Source organism: Mobula birostris, chromosome 6, assembly GCF_030028105.1.
Source record: "Mobula birostris isolate sMobBir1 chromosome 6, sMobBir1.hap1, whole genome shotgun sequence".
Classification (NCBI taxonomy): Eukaryota; Metazoa; Chordata; class Chondrichthyes; order Myliobatiformes; family Myliobatidae; genus Mobula; species Mobula birostris.
Window position 1 is genome coordinate 144,637,641 of NC_092375.1, and position 17,390 is coordinate 144,655,030.

At 39.6% G+C, this 17,390-nt stretch overlaps 1 protein-coding gene across 1 annotated transcript in view; it reads right to left on the minus strand.

Moving 5' to 3' along the window:
- Nucleotides 1-17,390, minus strand: part of LOC140198605 (protein unc-80 homolog) — a 227,770-nt gene that overhangs the window by 206,849 nt on the left and 3,531 nt on the right. Inside the window, 2 exon segments of the mRNA XM_072259605.1 lie at nucleotides 6,831-6,987; nucleotides 9,599-9,647. Coding sequence (XP_072115706.1) covers nucleotides 6,831-6,987; nucleotides 9,599-9,647 — 206 coding nt within the window.

The following is a 17,390-nucleotide window of genomic DNA, read 5'->3' on the forward strand; positions in this document are numbered from 1 at the left end:
CCACAAACCCAAAGTAATCGACAAAGAAATAATTTACAAATCTGATCTTAAATGTTACTGACTTTAATATTAACCAGTGGACAAGAATAGCCTGATTAAATAAACTATCTCTAACTCTGTACTCATGTAAACCAGAGACTATAAAAGTAAATTTTCAGAATTTAGATTGACAAAATGTAATTTTTAATTAGTACAATACTATAAAAACAGAGAAGGCAAAGCTAAGAATCTGCATTTATAAATCACTTTAGCATATTCTCAAGCTCTGTATTCCCATAATACATCTCCTTACATATGAAAACAGTATCTATAAACATATCATACATGGCACTGAATCTACAGAATTTGTAACAACCAGACAGAAATTGATAAATACCCAGTTAATTCTTCACTTTGGTTAACGTTTACAAAGATAAATGCCTGCCAGACACCAGAAAATACTGTCTCTTTGAAAGGATACCATGTACCATTTGTACAAAATTGTAGTGTGCCAGGGCATTCAGGATTTCATTACCAAGGTTATGCAAGAATACTGAGAGAATCCTATCCATTCTTTTTCAGAAGCAGAAAGAGAGGGAAACATGATTAGAGTGAACAGAACACTTAAGTTTATGTAGCTATTTGACATCACAGTCTGTTCTCGCCTCTACTGCTCTCAGTTTTTTCTTACTTTTTGGAGCATATATCTGACAGGGATGAATATTCATTTGAAAAGAACATACAAACAAAAAGGTGTAAACTAAATGAACGATGTTTTACAAATGCAAGCATTAGGAGAGCTCTTTACATACGATTCTAAAAAAGGATAAACAGGCTACATTCAGTGAGAGTGGTTGGAGATGTTAGAATTAAAAATGCGTGACCTCAGACAGGAGATGCTCAGATTAAAGCCTGATTTATACTTGTGCGTCAAATGTGCACTGTAGGTACTGCGTAGCCGCGAACCTACACTGTATCTACACCGAACCCTACGCCGTAGCCTAACGTGCACCTCTCCCTAAATGTAACTACGTGCCACGGCGACGCAGACCGAAACAACTGTGACTGGTCCGCTTGGTAGCATCGCATTTCCTCCTACGCTGCAATAGCTTCCCATTGGGCGACTAAAAGGTAGGGAAGGAACTCTGGCTGCAATACTTTCCATAAAGCTTTACAGACCTCCGAAATTATGGAGGACCCTGTGCTTGATGCCAGTTTGTAGCTAGCTGCTACAGCCTGTGGACTTCCACCTGAAGCTAAAACTCGAATGGTGATTGCCAGTCTCCGAGTATACTGTGCGTACACTGATGCAAAATAAATGGTTGGAGACGATGAACCAAATCGTCAAATCTACCTGCCAACATCCGAAAATATTTGAAATGCATTTCCTCATCCATGTCTCTCAGTGGCCGGACAAGCACAGAAAATTCACCCTCCTCCAGTTTCAGTCGCCATTGTTTGAGTTTCTTCGTGTTGAGTTTCAACACGAAGAAACTCAACACAGTGGCATAGAAACCCCACCGTCAATGAGTGTTTTGGCAGTGAATTGCAGAGCGACACAGACACACCAACGCACAAGTATAAATGCTCACAACGGCACAGGCCACTTGCATAGGCTACGGCGGGAGCTAGTACGTACAAGTATAAATCAGCCTTAAGAGTGCAGAGTCTCAGGATAACGAATAATGATTGGGGTGAGAAATGCCTTGATTCACATTATTAAGGTTTTTTAAGAACTCTTTGCCCTATCCGACCTTGCTTTCACAGAACATGCTAATTGTTATTCTATTCTGTCTGGTTACAGCGAAAGGGTGCCTAAATTGTTGAATATATTTAAGGGTGAGATTTTCGTACATTAAGGAATGCGAATTGAGCTAACAGATGAACTTTAAGTGTGGAATGTAACAGGATACTGAATAGCAAATGTGGTTCAAAAGACTTTGTGGGTTATGCTAGATTCTGATTAAGATTTTTTTTAATATTCTTAACATTGTAAAGCTGGTTACTCTGCTCTTTCATAATGCATCAAAAATAGAAAATGATGGAAATGCTCAATATTTGGAAAGAGAATCAGTGTTAACATTCCAGTTAAAAGACCCTGTTCTTTGAACTGTAATAGTTAAAAAATTATGCCTAAAGGTTTCAGGCCTGTTTCTCTTTCCACAGATGCTGGCTGACCTGGTGGGTGTTTCTAGCAGTTACTTTTATATATTTCAGACTTCCAGCATCTGCAAATATTTAATTTTCTTTCATTTCATATGATGGAATACTTACAATGGCTCAGGTTAATACAATGCTCAGACCTCTATCGGTGATTTGAAGTTGACTGTAAATGTGTCCACTTGACCAGAAAGGTTCAAATTGATTTTTGAAGGTACAAAACATTTGTACAAGATTATTAGGTAATGTTTTGTTGCTGGAAACTAGTGTAAAAAAAGTCCATGCTTAACAACTGACACTCAGCAATCAAAGAGAAATTTCCCTCATCGGGAGATCAGAAGTGGCAACTGACTTGTTGCATCATGGCCTGGAACGGAAACACCAATGCCCTTGTACAGAAAAGCCTACAAAAAGTAGAGGATGCAGCCCAGTCCCTCACGAGTAAAACCCTCCCCATTATTGAACATATCTACACAGAGCGCTGTCGCAGGAAAGCAGCATCCATCATCCCGGCCATGCTCTCTTCTCACTGTTGCCATCAGGAAGAAGTTACAGGAGCCTCAGGACCCGCACCACCAGGTTCAGAAACAGTTATTACCCCTCAACCATCAGGCTCTTGAACCAGAGTGGATAACTTCAATTGACCAATCAGTGAACTGCCCTACTGAAAACTGAACTCAATCAAGGTCTCTTCTTCTCATGTTCTCGATATTTTTTGCTTATTCATTTATTATTTCTTTTTTTGTTTTGTATTTGCACAGCTGTTGGTTTTTTTGCACATTGGTTGTTGTGCATCCCGTTGGGTGTGGCTTTTCATTGATCCAATTGTGTTTCTTGTAATTACTGTGATTGCCCGAAAGAAAATGGAACTCAGGGTTGCATATGGTGTCATATATGTACCTTGATAATAACTTTACTTTGAACTTTCGTTTTGGATGAGACATACTTGAGCGACACAAAATAATATTGTTTAAGTAGGTAAATATCTGAAGCAATGGAACACATGAGAACATCTACAGTTACATGAAGAAAAGGAACCACTTTTACAATAAACTAAGAATTTAAAATGCATCCTTTTTACCTGCAGCCGCCTATAGCAACAAGAATACAGAGTACATCTCTTTTACTCCACTTCTCTATTTCTAGTTCTTAGTTAACTAGTGTTAGAACAGAAAGGGTGCACAGGCTTATTTGTTTTTGAACATGTAACATTTCAAAATTGATACTCAAATATTAAGATAAACTTCTAAAGCAAATATCAATGATTGATAATGACAGAATCAATGTCTGGGACAAAAGCCAAAATGTATGCTGATTCAATTCCTAACTGGTGTTTTGGTTTCAGTAACTGTATTTCAAATAACATTAATCATACTCACATTGGTACATTCCATTTCTCAACAATGCCACTTATTATGCACAGTCAGGAATGCTCACCAATGCCTCTACTTTCTGAGGAGGCTGAAAAGAGCTGGACAGTGCACATCTATACTCAGGTCATTCTACAGATGTGCAGTAGAGAGCATCCTAACAAGTTGCATTGCTGTATGGTACGGAAACTACACTGTGGTGGACAGGAAGGCTCTACAACGAGTAGTCAACACTGCTCAATGCATCACTGGCACTAGCCTACCTACCCTCAAGGACGTATATTCGGAAAGGTGCCAGCCAGTAGCATCAGGAAGGATCCCACACACCCTGCTTATGGACTCCTTGTCCCAATCCCATCAGGGAGGAGGCCACGTAGCATCCATGCCAGGACCACCAGACTCAAAAACAGTTACTTTCCCCAAGCAGAAAGGCTCATCAACACCTCCACCCACCAACCCACCCATCCGCATTCCACTACTCCATCACTTCCTGAAAGTCACCTTATGTACAGACACCCCTGTATTTATAAATTCATATGTTTATTGTAGGTTTTTAATTATTATTGTGTTCTTTATCTTCTTGTGTTTTGTACTGCATCGGATCTAGGGTAACAATTATTTCTTTGCCCTTTACACTTGTGTACTGGAGATGACATTAAACGATCTTGAATCAATACTTGATGAACTGAAGCTCAACTAGCATTGTTTCTAATTGTTTCTGTCCTTTCAAAATACACTTCAACTCTGACTACAACTTTTTAAAAACAGCCGTATGAAAATTAAAAAACAATTGTAGAGGAATTTGAAATTATGTATTTAACACTTTATTAGCTAAAATGGAGTACTCAAAATATCTACCAACAGTCTCCCTGCCAAATGTTCTGTGAAAGCATAGTAATTCCTACTTTGTTCTGTCTGGCTACAGTGAAAGGGTATCTAAGTTACCACAGAGATGACCCTTCAAGATGGCTACATGTCTATGAATACCACCACTGGCATGGCCTACATGGCTTTATTTATTCCACCAAAAAAATCAGTATTTACTGACCTCTTTTATTGTGTTTCTGAGGATCTTCATACAAATACTGCCAAATATTGTTAGTACAAATTGAGCTATAGATGCTAGGTGATCAGAATCAGGTTTTCACTGTGCTGTATGAAATGAAACGTGCAATTGGCAGCACAGACTAAAATTACTGTAAATTACAAAGTAAATAAATAGCGCAAAAATTAGTCAACATTGAGGAGTTCATGGACTGTTCAGAAATCTGATGATAGAGGAGAAAGAGCTGCTACTGAATGGTTGAGTGTGGGTCTTCAGCCTGCTGTATTTCCTCCCTGATAGTAGAAATGAGAAACGGGCACTTCCCACAAACAGTGGGGATCCTTAATGATGGATGCCACCTTCTTGAGGCACCACATCTTCAAAATGTCCTCGATGGTGGGGAGGGTCGTGCTCACGATGGAGCCAGGTGAGACGACAACCCGAGAAGCCTCTAGCGATCCTGTACATTGTAGCCCCCACACTACACTGTGACGGAACCACTCAGAATGCTATTCAATGTACACTTGCAGAAATTTGCGACAAGCCAATCTCCTCAAACTCTAATATAGTAGAGCTGCTATTGAGCATCAAAGTATTGGGCCAAAGACAGATCCTTGGAGATGTTGACAATATAGGAACTTAAAGTTGCTTACTCTTTCCACCTTTGATTCCTCAGTGAGGACCAGAGCATGTTCTCCCAACTTCCTCTTCCTGAAGCCCACAAAGAATTCCTTAGTCTTGCTGAAGCTGAGTGTGAGGTTCTTCTTGTCACACCACTCAACCAGCCCCGCTATCTCACTCTTGTATGCCTCCTCATTGCCATCTGAGATTTTACCAACAACTGTGGTATCACCTGTCAATTTATCCATAGGGTTTTAAGCTGCTTAGTCATACAGTAATATGTGTAGGGAGTAGAGCAGAGGGCTAAGCACACTTCCTTGAGGTGTGCCTGTGCTGATAGTCAGCAAGGGGGAGATGTTTATACTGAATGTGGTCTCCATATGAGGAAGCCCTGAATCCAATTGCAGAGGGAGGTATAGAAGCTCAGGTTTAAAAGCTGTGTGATTAGTACTGAGGAGATGATGGCTTGAAACACTGACTTATAACTGATTTGATTAACAGCAGCCTGACATACTGTATTACTTGTTGTTATCTAGATCTTACTATTGTCTAGGTGCAGGATGAAGAACCAGTGAGATTGTCCATGTGGAGCTGCTGTGGTGATACACACAATTGCAGCAGGTCTACGGCCTTGCTCAGGCAGGAGTTCATTCCAGCTATGATGGACCTCTCAAAGCACTTCATTATTGTACATATGAGTACTAGCGATCAATAGTTGTTGTGGAAGCTCACCCCCTGCTCTTTTTGAGCACAGTAAGATTGATGCCCTTCTAAGGTGGAACCTCAGTAGTGAGAGGCTGAAGGTGTCATTGAACACTCCAGCCAGCTGGTCAGCACCTGCTTTCGGTAACTAGACACACTGTTGGGGCCTGACGCCTTCTGAGTGTTCATCTTCTTCAAGGACGTTCTGACATCGGCCTCAGAGACAGAGATCACAGGGCTGTCAGATGTTGTGGGAATTTGCACAGGTATAAATTGTCAGGGGTAAGATTTTTACGCAGACAGTGGTGAGTACGTGGAATGGGCTACCAGTGATGGTGGTGGAGGCTGATACAATAGGGTATTTTAAGAGACTCTTGGATAGGTACATGAAACTTAGAAAAATAGAGGGCTCTGAGTAATCCTAGGTAATTTCTAAAGTAATTTACATGTTTGGCACAGCATTGTGGGCTGAAGGGCCTGTATTGTGCTATAGGTTTTCTATGTTTCTATCTATGTTCTATAAGCATTATTTTCCCTTTCAAAGCTTGTATATAAAAAAATAGAGCTCATCAGGGAGTGAAGCTTCACTGCCATTTATGTTGTTAGGGTTCGTCTTATAGGACATAATAACATGTAAACCCTGCCACAGGTGGTGTGCATTCGAAGGTGTCTGTAACTTCATACAGAATTGCCTTTACACTCCCGTAGGCCGTACCTGGACTTCTGTGGAATTCTGAATCTCCTGACTTGAAAGCCACAGATCTAGCTGCAACAGACTGCAAATCTCCTGATCAATCATGGGCTTCTGGTTTGGAAAAACTCAGTAAGCTCTCAAAGGCACACACACTGTACTGCATATATATGAAAAATAATCTGATTTTAAATATTAAATATCCAAAATATATTGAAAGTTAGAAAAATGAATAGTCAGTGATGAATGCAAAGGAGCTCACCAAGTTTATTCCGGTTTGACAGTAGTGTGGCAGTGCAGTGGAGCACATGTGGAAGGGCAGCCTGTATCAGTTCCCAACGTGTAATGCTCTGGATGGCTTCCGAGAGTGCAGGTGAGAGACCATGCAACTTACTTTCCACCAGCACACGCTCAAAAGACTAGAAACCAACAAAGCATAGTTAGAATAAATCAATGCATCCTTCTCACAAGTAAACCTATTATTTTTTTCTATGCTCACATCACAATGCTGAGGTTAGGAATTTGTTATGTAAACTATATTCAGAGATTAAAATTTGAAATACAAGGGCTTTTAAGAGGCTAATACATCTATCATCATCTTTCTTGTGCCAGCCATCACAACTTCTTTAGTCAATCTTCCCTCTGATATCTGTCCAGCCCTCCTTGTGGAGAATTTCACCCTTTGATCTTTTAGTAACCCTAATCACTTCCTCATGATGACCACTTTTCACACAATGGACTTTTGATTTTTTTGTGTTCTGTGTACTTTCTTAAATAATTTACGTCTAACTTATGTTGTTCTTATGAATGCCAACTTTCTAATGGTATGTGCTTGTGAAGCTGCTGCAAGCTAGTTTTCTTACATTGCATTTGTCCATACTTATCCTTGTGCTTATGACTATAAACTCAACTCTGACCTTGTGATGACCAATGATCTCCAAATGGCACTATCCATTCGATTCTCACTACTGACCCAGATGTTCTCCCAATCCCTGGAATCTTTACCATGTAAAAGACCTCCCCACAGCTTCGACCCAAAAATATCTAATAACCTTTGTTGCGTTAGGCCTATTCCATAAAATTCAGTATCTTGATCTCCATGTTCTATTGAATCTGAACAAAATTACTCTTACCTTATCTTGTTACATGAGACATTAATAACCAATACCAAAGTCTTTGCTGACCACCAATGCACCACACAAAAATGGGGCCATTCAACTTCACATGTTCACATGTACTCTTTGATAAGCTAGGACGATGACTCAAGATTAATAGACTCCAAAACTACCTTTCCCACATTATAATCTACTAGTCTAAACAAGTAGATTATAATTTTTCTGTTCTTACCGTACACAAGGGACACCAGGAAATTTGCCTTTCATTGCTAGTACTAAAGTGGACTAAAACATTCAAACCAATGGAACCGAATGCCGGGAGGAGAGGAGAGTAGGCGAAAGACTCTACCAAAATGGACACTAATTTATTTCTAATTCATGTTTTGTCATTATGAGTGATGTACTTCTGCTCAATAAGAAACACAACAGCCATGCTCTCCATGGCCAAATTTCACCACTCACACTGCTCAACGGGAATCAAAGATAAAACAAGGTCCATGTCCCTCTACATGTTTCCCATCAACTGCCTATCCAAACATAATTTTTACACTGTAACTTTATCTGCATTTATCACATCCTCCAGCTGCTCATCTAAAACAACCACAGCCCCCTGTGTGAAAAAACCTGCTTCCCACATCTCCTTCAAATTTCTCTCCCTTACCTTAAACCTGTGCCATTTAGTTCTACATGCCCTGGGGAAAAAAAATCTTATCCCATCTATAAGGCCACTCCTCTGCCTCCCACGTACAGTGAGAATAAACCCTGCCAATCTAATCTCTTGTGATAAGTAAAGCACTTCATTCCAAGCAATGGAGTCCTCAGTTTCTTCTGCAGGCTTTCTAATATTACCACATCTTTCTTCTAGTGTGGCAACCAGCACTGTACACAATACTCCGAGTACAGACAAATCAGTATTTTATACTGTTGTAGTAGGACATCCCAAATCTTATACTCAATGTCTCAGCCTATGAAGGCAAGCTTGCCAAATGCCTGCTTCACTGTCATCTTTGTCTGTGTTGCTACTTTCAGAAAGCTCTGAACTTGCACCCCCAGATTCCTCTGTACATCCACATTATTGAGGTCTCTGCTATTTATTATATACATCCTGTTAGTAATTGCTATCTTAAATGTATTACCTCACAATTATCCAGATTGAATCCCACCTGCCATTTATATATGACAAACAACAAACCAGTCTCTGTAGGACTGTAGTGGTTACAGACTTTCAGTGAGACTTTCACCCTATGACCTCTGCATTCTTACTTCCTATCACTGAGCCAATTTTGTTTGCCAATGCTTAGTAAGCGAGAAGCTTTCACAAGGGAATTATTGAGAGTACAGAATCTGTGTATTCCTGTTATAATAAAAAGCTAGGTTTATGGAATCTTGGTTATTGAGGGATATTGAAGTCCTGATAAAGAAAAAGGATGTTTATATCAGGTATAGGCAGTTAGCATCAAATGAGGCTCTTGAGGAGTATAAGAAATGCAAGGGAACACTCAAGACAGAAGGGCTAAAAGAAGACATGATGTTGCTCTGGCAAACAAGGTAAAAGAGGATCCCAAGGGTTTCTACAGAAATATTAAGAGCAAAAGGACAGTAAGGGACAAAATTGGTCCTCTTACAGATTAATGTGGTCATCTATGGAGCCAAGAAAGTTGAGGAGATCTTAATTTTTTTTTGCATCTACCTTAACTCAGGATACAATACAGAGTCTATGGAACTGTGGCAAAATTGTTGTAAGGTCCTGGAGTGTATCCCAAATATGGAAGATGACAACTGAACTCAGTAGTAATCTTGGTATCAATGTCATGTTTTTGTGTCATAAAGCTGACAAGTTTTCACTTCAATTTGTGTCTCATTTAATATCAGAACTTAATAATCAAAGAACGCGTGTTTAAATAAGTTTGCATACCACACAGGAGGCTTCATACTGTTTTCCCAGCTTTGGTCTCAGAAATGCGCTGCAAGATGAATAAAAGAAAAAAGTAATGTATGAAGTGAGACCAATTTTCAGAATTAGAATCAGGTTTATTTTTACTGATATATATATCATGAAATTTGTTGCTTTGCAACAGGAGTACAGTGCAAGACATAAACATTACAGTAAGTTACAAAACAAATAAGCAGTGCAAAAGAAAAATAAATTGTCCAAAATAGTGGATAAAGCTTTAGAATACTTCATGGAGTAAAACCTAAATACTTTCAAATATGATTCTATTTTTGTTGTTGAACATTTTACTGCTTGTAAAGTAATAAAGTATTTAGTACATTAAAAATTAAAAGTTTCAATGAAATTATTTTCCATTTTTCACACAATAGCTGCAGTGAGTGAATCGAGGTGTTAATTTAGCAGTGACATATTTAACAGATAAGTGTAAAAGGTCAGGAAAACAATGTCACCATAAACATATTCACTTTTTTCTACCACCTTTCAATGCTCTACAAAATCTGGTTCCTGTTCATTTTGAGAATCATTACTTCCTTAGGCAAGTCGAAGCACACATGTTGAGTCAAGCCAGCAGAAGAGATTTGCTGATTTTTCCAATTATATTCCAGCAGTAAAATGGAAGAAGAAACAGACCTGGATCAAAGAGTAAAGGAGGAAATGGCAAAATTCTCCCTTTATTAAAGGACTTGGGGAAAAAAAAGGGAACTGAAGCATTGCAAATCTCAACCAAAGACACAACAAAAGGAGATCCTCAGAATGGTGCCACTTGCTCACAATCTCAATATGCACTCTCTTCCATTAATAACCTTCCCTTCATCAAAATCAGGGAGGATATTTGCCATTTATTGCACGATATTCAGTTCCATTTGTTATCCATTAAATAATGTCATAGTCCATGCTAATGCTGAAGCCTTGGACAACATTCAGCAAGGGCTAGTAAGTGCCCACATCTAATTTCAAAATCTGCCATCTCTTTTGCAACTTCAATCATGTTTAATATCTTCTAAGAACAGTGGTCAAATAAACCCATCTGTACTTACTGTTTCTGGAAAAATCTCGATCCCTAATCTGAAGTAACTAGCAGAGTTTTTGTGTTTAACAATAATTGAGATTTCAAGGAAAAGTTTAAAAGAATTCAAATAATAGAAGTATTTTTTGAAAATTGAATTAAGTGTACAGTTAAGGGGCTTAAATTAATTAAAACATTAATATTAAATAAAAACATGCCTGTATTTGAGGAATATAAAGAAAGCTAGAAACAACTCAAGCAAGGAGGGCCAAAAGGAGACATTATATGCCCTTGGCAAGAAAGATTAAAGAGAATCCCAAGACATGTTTTTACAATCAACAATAACAAAAAGATAACCAAGCATATGAAAGGACCACTCAAGTATAAAAGAGGGGATTTATGCTTGGAGTCAGAGGAAGCCAGCGAGGTACTAACTAAGTACTTTGCATCAGTACAAAGGTGTACATTACACCAATATCTTCCAAAAATGGAGGATAGTGAGATGAGTCTGGAGTATTCTAATATGCTAGGCATTTTGAGAGCAAGGGGATGGTTAGGTCTCCTGAAAAGCATTAAGGTCGATAAAACTGGGTCTTGATAGGATTTATCTAAGGCTGCCATCAGAGACAAAGAGAGGAAATAGCTGGGCTTGTGTTAAATGATCATTGTAGTTTGTCCCGTGATTAGGTGAGTGTCAAATCAGGGTTGTTCGGGGTTGCTGGGGTAACATGACTCAGAGGGCCATGAGGCCACTATATCTCAAAATAAAAGTGAAACTAAAAAGTAAAATTGGTATATCCATTGAAAACAGAGGGTAGTAGTGGAACGTTGTTATTCTGCCTGGAGGTCTGTGACCAGCGGAGTTCCACAGGAAAGAGTGCTGAGACCTCTGTTAGGACAAAGCGTAGATAGGTCGATTAGCAAGTTTATCGGTGACACAAAAATTGGCAGAGTTGTGGACAGTGAAGGGCAAAAGATACAACAGGGTATAATGTAGATCAGTTACAGTTACAGGCAGAAACATGACAGATGGAATTTAAACCAGACAAGTGTGATATATTGCATCTTGGGAGATGAAATGTAAGGGACAAGTATACAGCTAAGTGAAGGGTCTCTCATAGAATTGATGTACAGAGAGATCTTGGGGTCCAAGTTCATATCTACCTGGAAGTGGCAATGCAAATAGATAGAGTGGCTATGAAACAGTATATGACATGCTTGCCTTCATCGCTAACAGGAGTCAGAAAGTCAAGTTATAGTTGTACAAACCACATTGGAGTACTGCATACAGTAATGATCACCCCATTACCGGGGAATGAGAAGGCTCTGGTAAGGGCACCAAGAGGTTTAGAAGGATGCTGCCTAGATTAGAGGCTATGAACTATAAAGAGAGCTTGGGCAAACTTGATTTATTTCCTCCGAAGAGTCAGAGACTGAGGGAACATCTGATAAAAGTTAATGACGTTCTGAGAAGCATAGATATGGTAAACAACCAGAATAATTTTCACAAGGTAGAAATATCATATTTTAGAGGGCATAGTCTTAACATGAGAGAGGTGGGGGGAAGTTTAAAGGGGATGTGCAGAGTAAGCTTTTATTTGAAATGTGAAAATGTGTGAAATGTGAGGAGGATGTTATGAGAATGCAGGGTGACTTGGACAGGTTGGGTGAGTGGGCAGATGCATGGCAGATGCAGTTTAATGTGGATAAATGTGAGGTTACCCACTTTGGTGGCAAGAACAGGAAGGCAGATTACTATCTGAATGGTGTCAAGTTAGGAAAAGGGGAAGTACAATGAGATCTAGGTGTCCTTGTTCATCAGTCACTGAAAGTAAGCATGCAGGTACAGCAGGCAGTAAAGAAAGCTAATGGCATGTTGGCCTTCATAACAAGGGGAGTTGAGTATAGGAGCAAATAGATCCTTCTGCAGTTGTACAGGGCCCTGGTGAGACCACAGCTGGAATATTGTGTACAGTTTTGGTCTCCAAATTTGAGGAAGGACATTCTAGCTATTGAGGGAGTGCAGTGTAGGTTCACGAGGTTAATTCCCGGGATGGCGGGACTGTCATATGTTGAAAGATTGGAGTGACTAAGCTTGTATAGACTGGAATTTAGAAGGATGAGAGGGGATCTGATTGAAACATAAAAGATTATTAAGGGATTGGACACGCTAGAGGCAGGAAACATGTTCCCGATGTTGGGGTAGTCCAGAACCAGAGGCCACAGTTTACGAATAAGGGGTAGACAATTTAGAACGGAGTTGAGGAAAAACTTTTTCACACAGAGGGTTGTGGTTCTGTGGAATGCTCTGCCCCAGAAGGCAGTGGAAGCCAATTTTCTGGATTCTTTCAAGAAAGAGTTAGACAGAGCTCTTAATGATAGCGGAGTGAAGGGATATGGGGAGAAGGTAGGAAAAGGGTACTGATTGTGGATGATCAGCCATGATCACAGTGAATGGTGGTGCTGGCTCAAAGGGCTCAATGGCCTACTCCTGCACCTATTGTCTATTGTCTACTTAAAAACACAGAGAATGGCAGGTGTCTGGGATGCACTGCCAAGCAAGGCGGTGGAACCGGATATACTAACAAAATTCATTGGGTTTTAGATATGCATGTGGGCACGCCGGGAATGGAGGGAAATAGTTTAATCTGGCATCATGCTTGGCACAGACATCTTGGGCCAAAGGACCAGTTCCTGTTCAATACATTTTTCATTTTAATCTAAGTCTGCAACTCCATTCAAATGAATGGGATCACAATGGTACAAAACCGAGGAGCTAGGTACAATACTTATTCTGCCCTTTGAGATAGCATGACTCAGCTCAAACTCCAGATTTAATGCTGATTGCTATGTGGAGTGTTAAGTCAGATGTAACATCATTTGACCTCCAATACTCTCACAATGCACATGGAAAAGATGCGGGGAGAATAAAAATGGAATGAGTATATGGTCAGTCTAAAGTGGGCACTCGATTACTGACTGGTTATTGGCAGATAAACTAAACTAAAAGACAAATTATTTGCTTGGAATTCCAGTCATTCGGACAGCTTTACTTGTTTCACCATGCATCAGTTCAATTACGAGGAACAGAATCATAGCTTATGATTCAGGTGGAGAAGTACGTACTTCCCACACCACGTCTTAGGATCTACTCTTCCACTCTCCAGGTTACTAGAAAATGGTCATTCTAACTATCGTGGGTACTTTATTAAATGAAAAACTATAAATGTCAGGGAGCATTCTTTTATCTACAAAAACAGACACCTAATATTCTGAGCCAAAATTGGCTTTGTGACAGAAAACTCCATCAACCCCAAAGTGAAATAGTCCAAAGCACGAGGTATATCCATAAACATACCACCTTAATCAAGAGTAATACAAGGCCTGCGTTTGGTTCATCCAATCTCAAATTACACATTTTCCTGAGCTTCCCATCACACTTCTGAATTATTTTTTAGTAAAACTAGACATATTCCTGGAAATGTTATGCAATGTTTATGTAACTTTCAATCACAGTGGTCGTATGTTGCTCAACCAAAGGGCACACAAACATATGCCATTTTCCAATTTATCTTCTCTTAACATCAAGTCTTGGAAAAATATTTGGCTTTGTTTACGGTGGGATGTCTAAAATATTTACAAATCAAGAACAAGAAATAACTCTAAGATCTGAGAACACACAATGTTTAAATAAAAATAAGATCCATGATATTTCTGTACCGTCAACATCAATCATCTTTGAGACAAAAATCTTTGATGCTTGAACACTATAAACTACAGTGAAAAACGTCAATTACAATCAATTCAAGAAAAATTATATTGATATAACCAACATCCAAATCCAATTTTTGTACATTATTATTTTTAACAATATATAGCATTTATAAAAATAAAAGTGAAAACAAATTGAATGCAAGTCATGGACAACCGCACCACTTTGCTGCAGCTCAGTTTGAGGAATGAGAGGTTCCTTTTCTGTGGTGAAATGTCAAAGCTGCCTGATTCTTGTAATAAAATGAAGGCAAAGCAATTTTCCATATTTATAGCACTGATTGTTACTGGACAAAACTGAATGCAATTTGTGACTGAAGCTTAAACGTACTCAAACTTGAAAATCCCAGAGTTACTATTAGAGATGATCTATGCTGATGCAATGTGTCTGGAACCTATCTATCCACTTATAAATACATTACAAGCCCATAAAAATCATTGGTTGATTATCAAATTTTTAATGAAGCTGTGTCAGCATTATTGCTGAATAACTTCCCTAACTTAGAAAGATTATTAATACACTTCCCTCAGAAGAAATCAAAAATGTTGCAGATTTTAGAATAACGTGTTTTAATCTTTGCCTTTCACAATACTCCTTCGTACCTGTATATTCCAGTCCTTATTTCACTTTTTTTACAGTGATTTAATTGTAATTAATGGACCAAATTAAACTGGATTTAGCCAGATGTCGGGCTGCACATACAGTATGTAGCCCAGATGTGTAGAGTTGGTCAGAGTAATCCCTTCATCCTGGGAAAAAAATGTGTGTTGCATTAAGCAGTATTTTGGTGAATCCCAACACTTCATCCTTCCTCTCTAGCCAAGCCTCAAACATCCTAGTTCCTTTCACAGAAGACAAAAAATGGGGGCAAAAAGGCAAAGCTGTGGATAGGGAAGAGAGAAGTTACTACACTAGCATCTAGAGGCCTGGACTACTGATCCAAAGACAGGAGTCTGAATGTCAACAATGGAACTGGGGAAATCGCACAAATAAACAAATCTGGAATTGAAGAGCCAGGGGCTTTAGGCAACTGAAGATCTACCAACTGTGTTGGGCACGTGGCCAAGTGGTTAAGGCATTCATCTAGTGATCTGAAAGTTGCCAGTTCGAACCTCAGCTGTGGCAGCGTGTTTGTGTCCTTGAGCAAGGCACTCAACCACACATTGCTCTAGTCTGTGCGAGGAGTGGCGCCCCCCCACAGACTTCCAATTTGCGCCTTGTAAGGCATGAAAATGCCCGACGCAAGCCTCTCATGGTCTTAGTCGACGTTCCCTTTCCCTTCCTCAATGTGGTTGGCTCTTAACTACAACCTCATTTCAGGCAATTATGCATAGTTAATAAATCCTGGCCTTGCCAGAGTCAGCTACATCCAATAAATTAATTTAAAAATCCATGCAATAGATTTTTTGTTTCTGATATTTAACAAAATTCAAAATTAAGATTACAGTATATAAATATTTTTTAAACTGCGAATAAAAGTTAAAACTTTTAAATACTAAAAATATTCAAGATTAAGTTAAGTTTACAAAATCAATAAAATCTATTTTTATCTAAATATCATCACCAAACCATCCTGAACCAGAGAGTCAGAGGATGGCGCAGGGTGACACATAAGCAACCCTTGGGCCAGTATGTGACCCAGAGCAGGAAACACTGCAAGTACCCTTTGGCTACACTTTATGACAAAAACCTTTCCTGTTTTACCCAATAAAGACTAATCAGTGCTGATTTCTGCTCTACTGCCCTCACAGTGTACCGTGTATAAAGATACGCAGGGAGTTAAACATCTTCTCAAAAATTACCTGAGTCGGAAGCTTTCTTCAAGGTTTTTAAATGAGAAAACTTTTTGAAAAGGTATTGCTGTTTCAAGGGCAAATAAAGAGTGGATGGAGATGGATGTCTTTCTACCGTGTGTGCTTCAAGTCAAAATCCAAATTAACCCATGTAGGAAAAGATGTAAAAAGCTGTTTAAGAACAGGCCACAAGCGGGACTTCCCTTTTACTTCCCCGGGGTCCCTTCCTCCTTCCCATTTTTCCTATTGTCCTCTCTGCTCTCCTATCAGATTTTTTCTTCTCCAGCCCTTGCCCTTTCCCACCCACCTGGCTTCAGCTATCACCTTCTAGTTAGCCTCGTTCCCCTCCCCCAACCCTTTTATTCAGGCACCTCCTCCCTTCCTTCTCAGACCTGAGGAAGGATCTCAGCCTGAAATGTCCACTGTTAACTCTTTTCCACAGATGCTGCCTGATCCACTGAGTTCTCCAGCATTTTGTGGGTTTTGCTTATGAGCAGGAAGTGATGTTTGTACAAAACAAACTGCACACAGAACAAACAGCGCCTCTAAAGGTAGGACACTCCCTACCTGACATCCACCATGTCAAACTTGACTACTGAAACTAAAAGCCAAATGATAATTTCATTATGTCTTTGGCAAAAGAACGGACAGTCAGAGACCAGTCTTGGAAACAGTCTTACTGCACAGTCTTTTACTATTCTTGGTTTGAAAATGTTGCCCTTAGTGACATACTTGCTCATGCTAATATCTGATGAGCAGACCTCTGGCATGGTACTCACTCAGATTGGCGATTGGGTAAAGTATCTCTGAAGTGAGTTGTGCCTTCTTAATACGCCCTCCAACTCACTGTAACCCATCATAGTCAAGAAAGGGACAGAGTTCAGGAGGGTAACTTTGGATAGGAAGAGTATCCTGCATTGTGATGCTCTGCACAGATGGTGTCTCTGCTAAGCAACAGGAGAATCTCAGCAGAAGAGTCGAGTTGGGGGGGGGGGTGGGGGGATCTTGTGAGCTATGTCCTTAAGATGAGAACAACCGTGTGCTGCTTCAGGAGTTGGGATTTCATCCCTGTTGTTGGGAATATGGTCACAGTTAACGAGAGTTCCAAGGGTAAGCAGACCTCCCTTCTATTGACTCCGTGACAAATTCACCGGCTCTGCTTCCGGTATCATCTGATGTTCT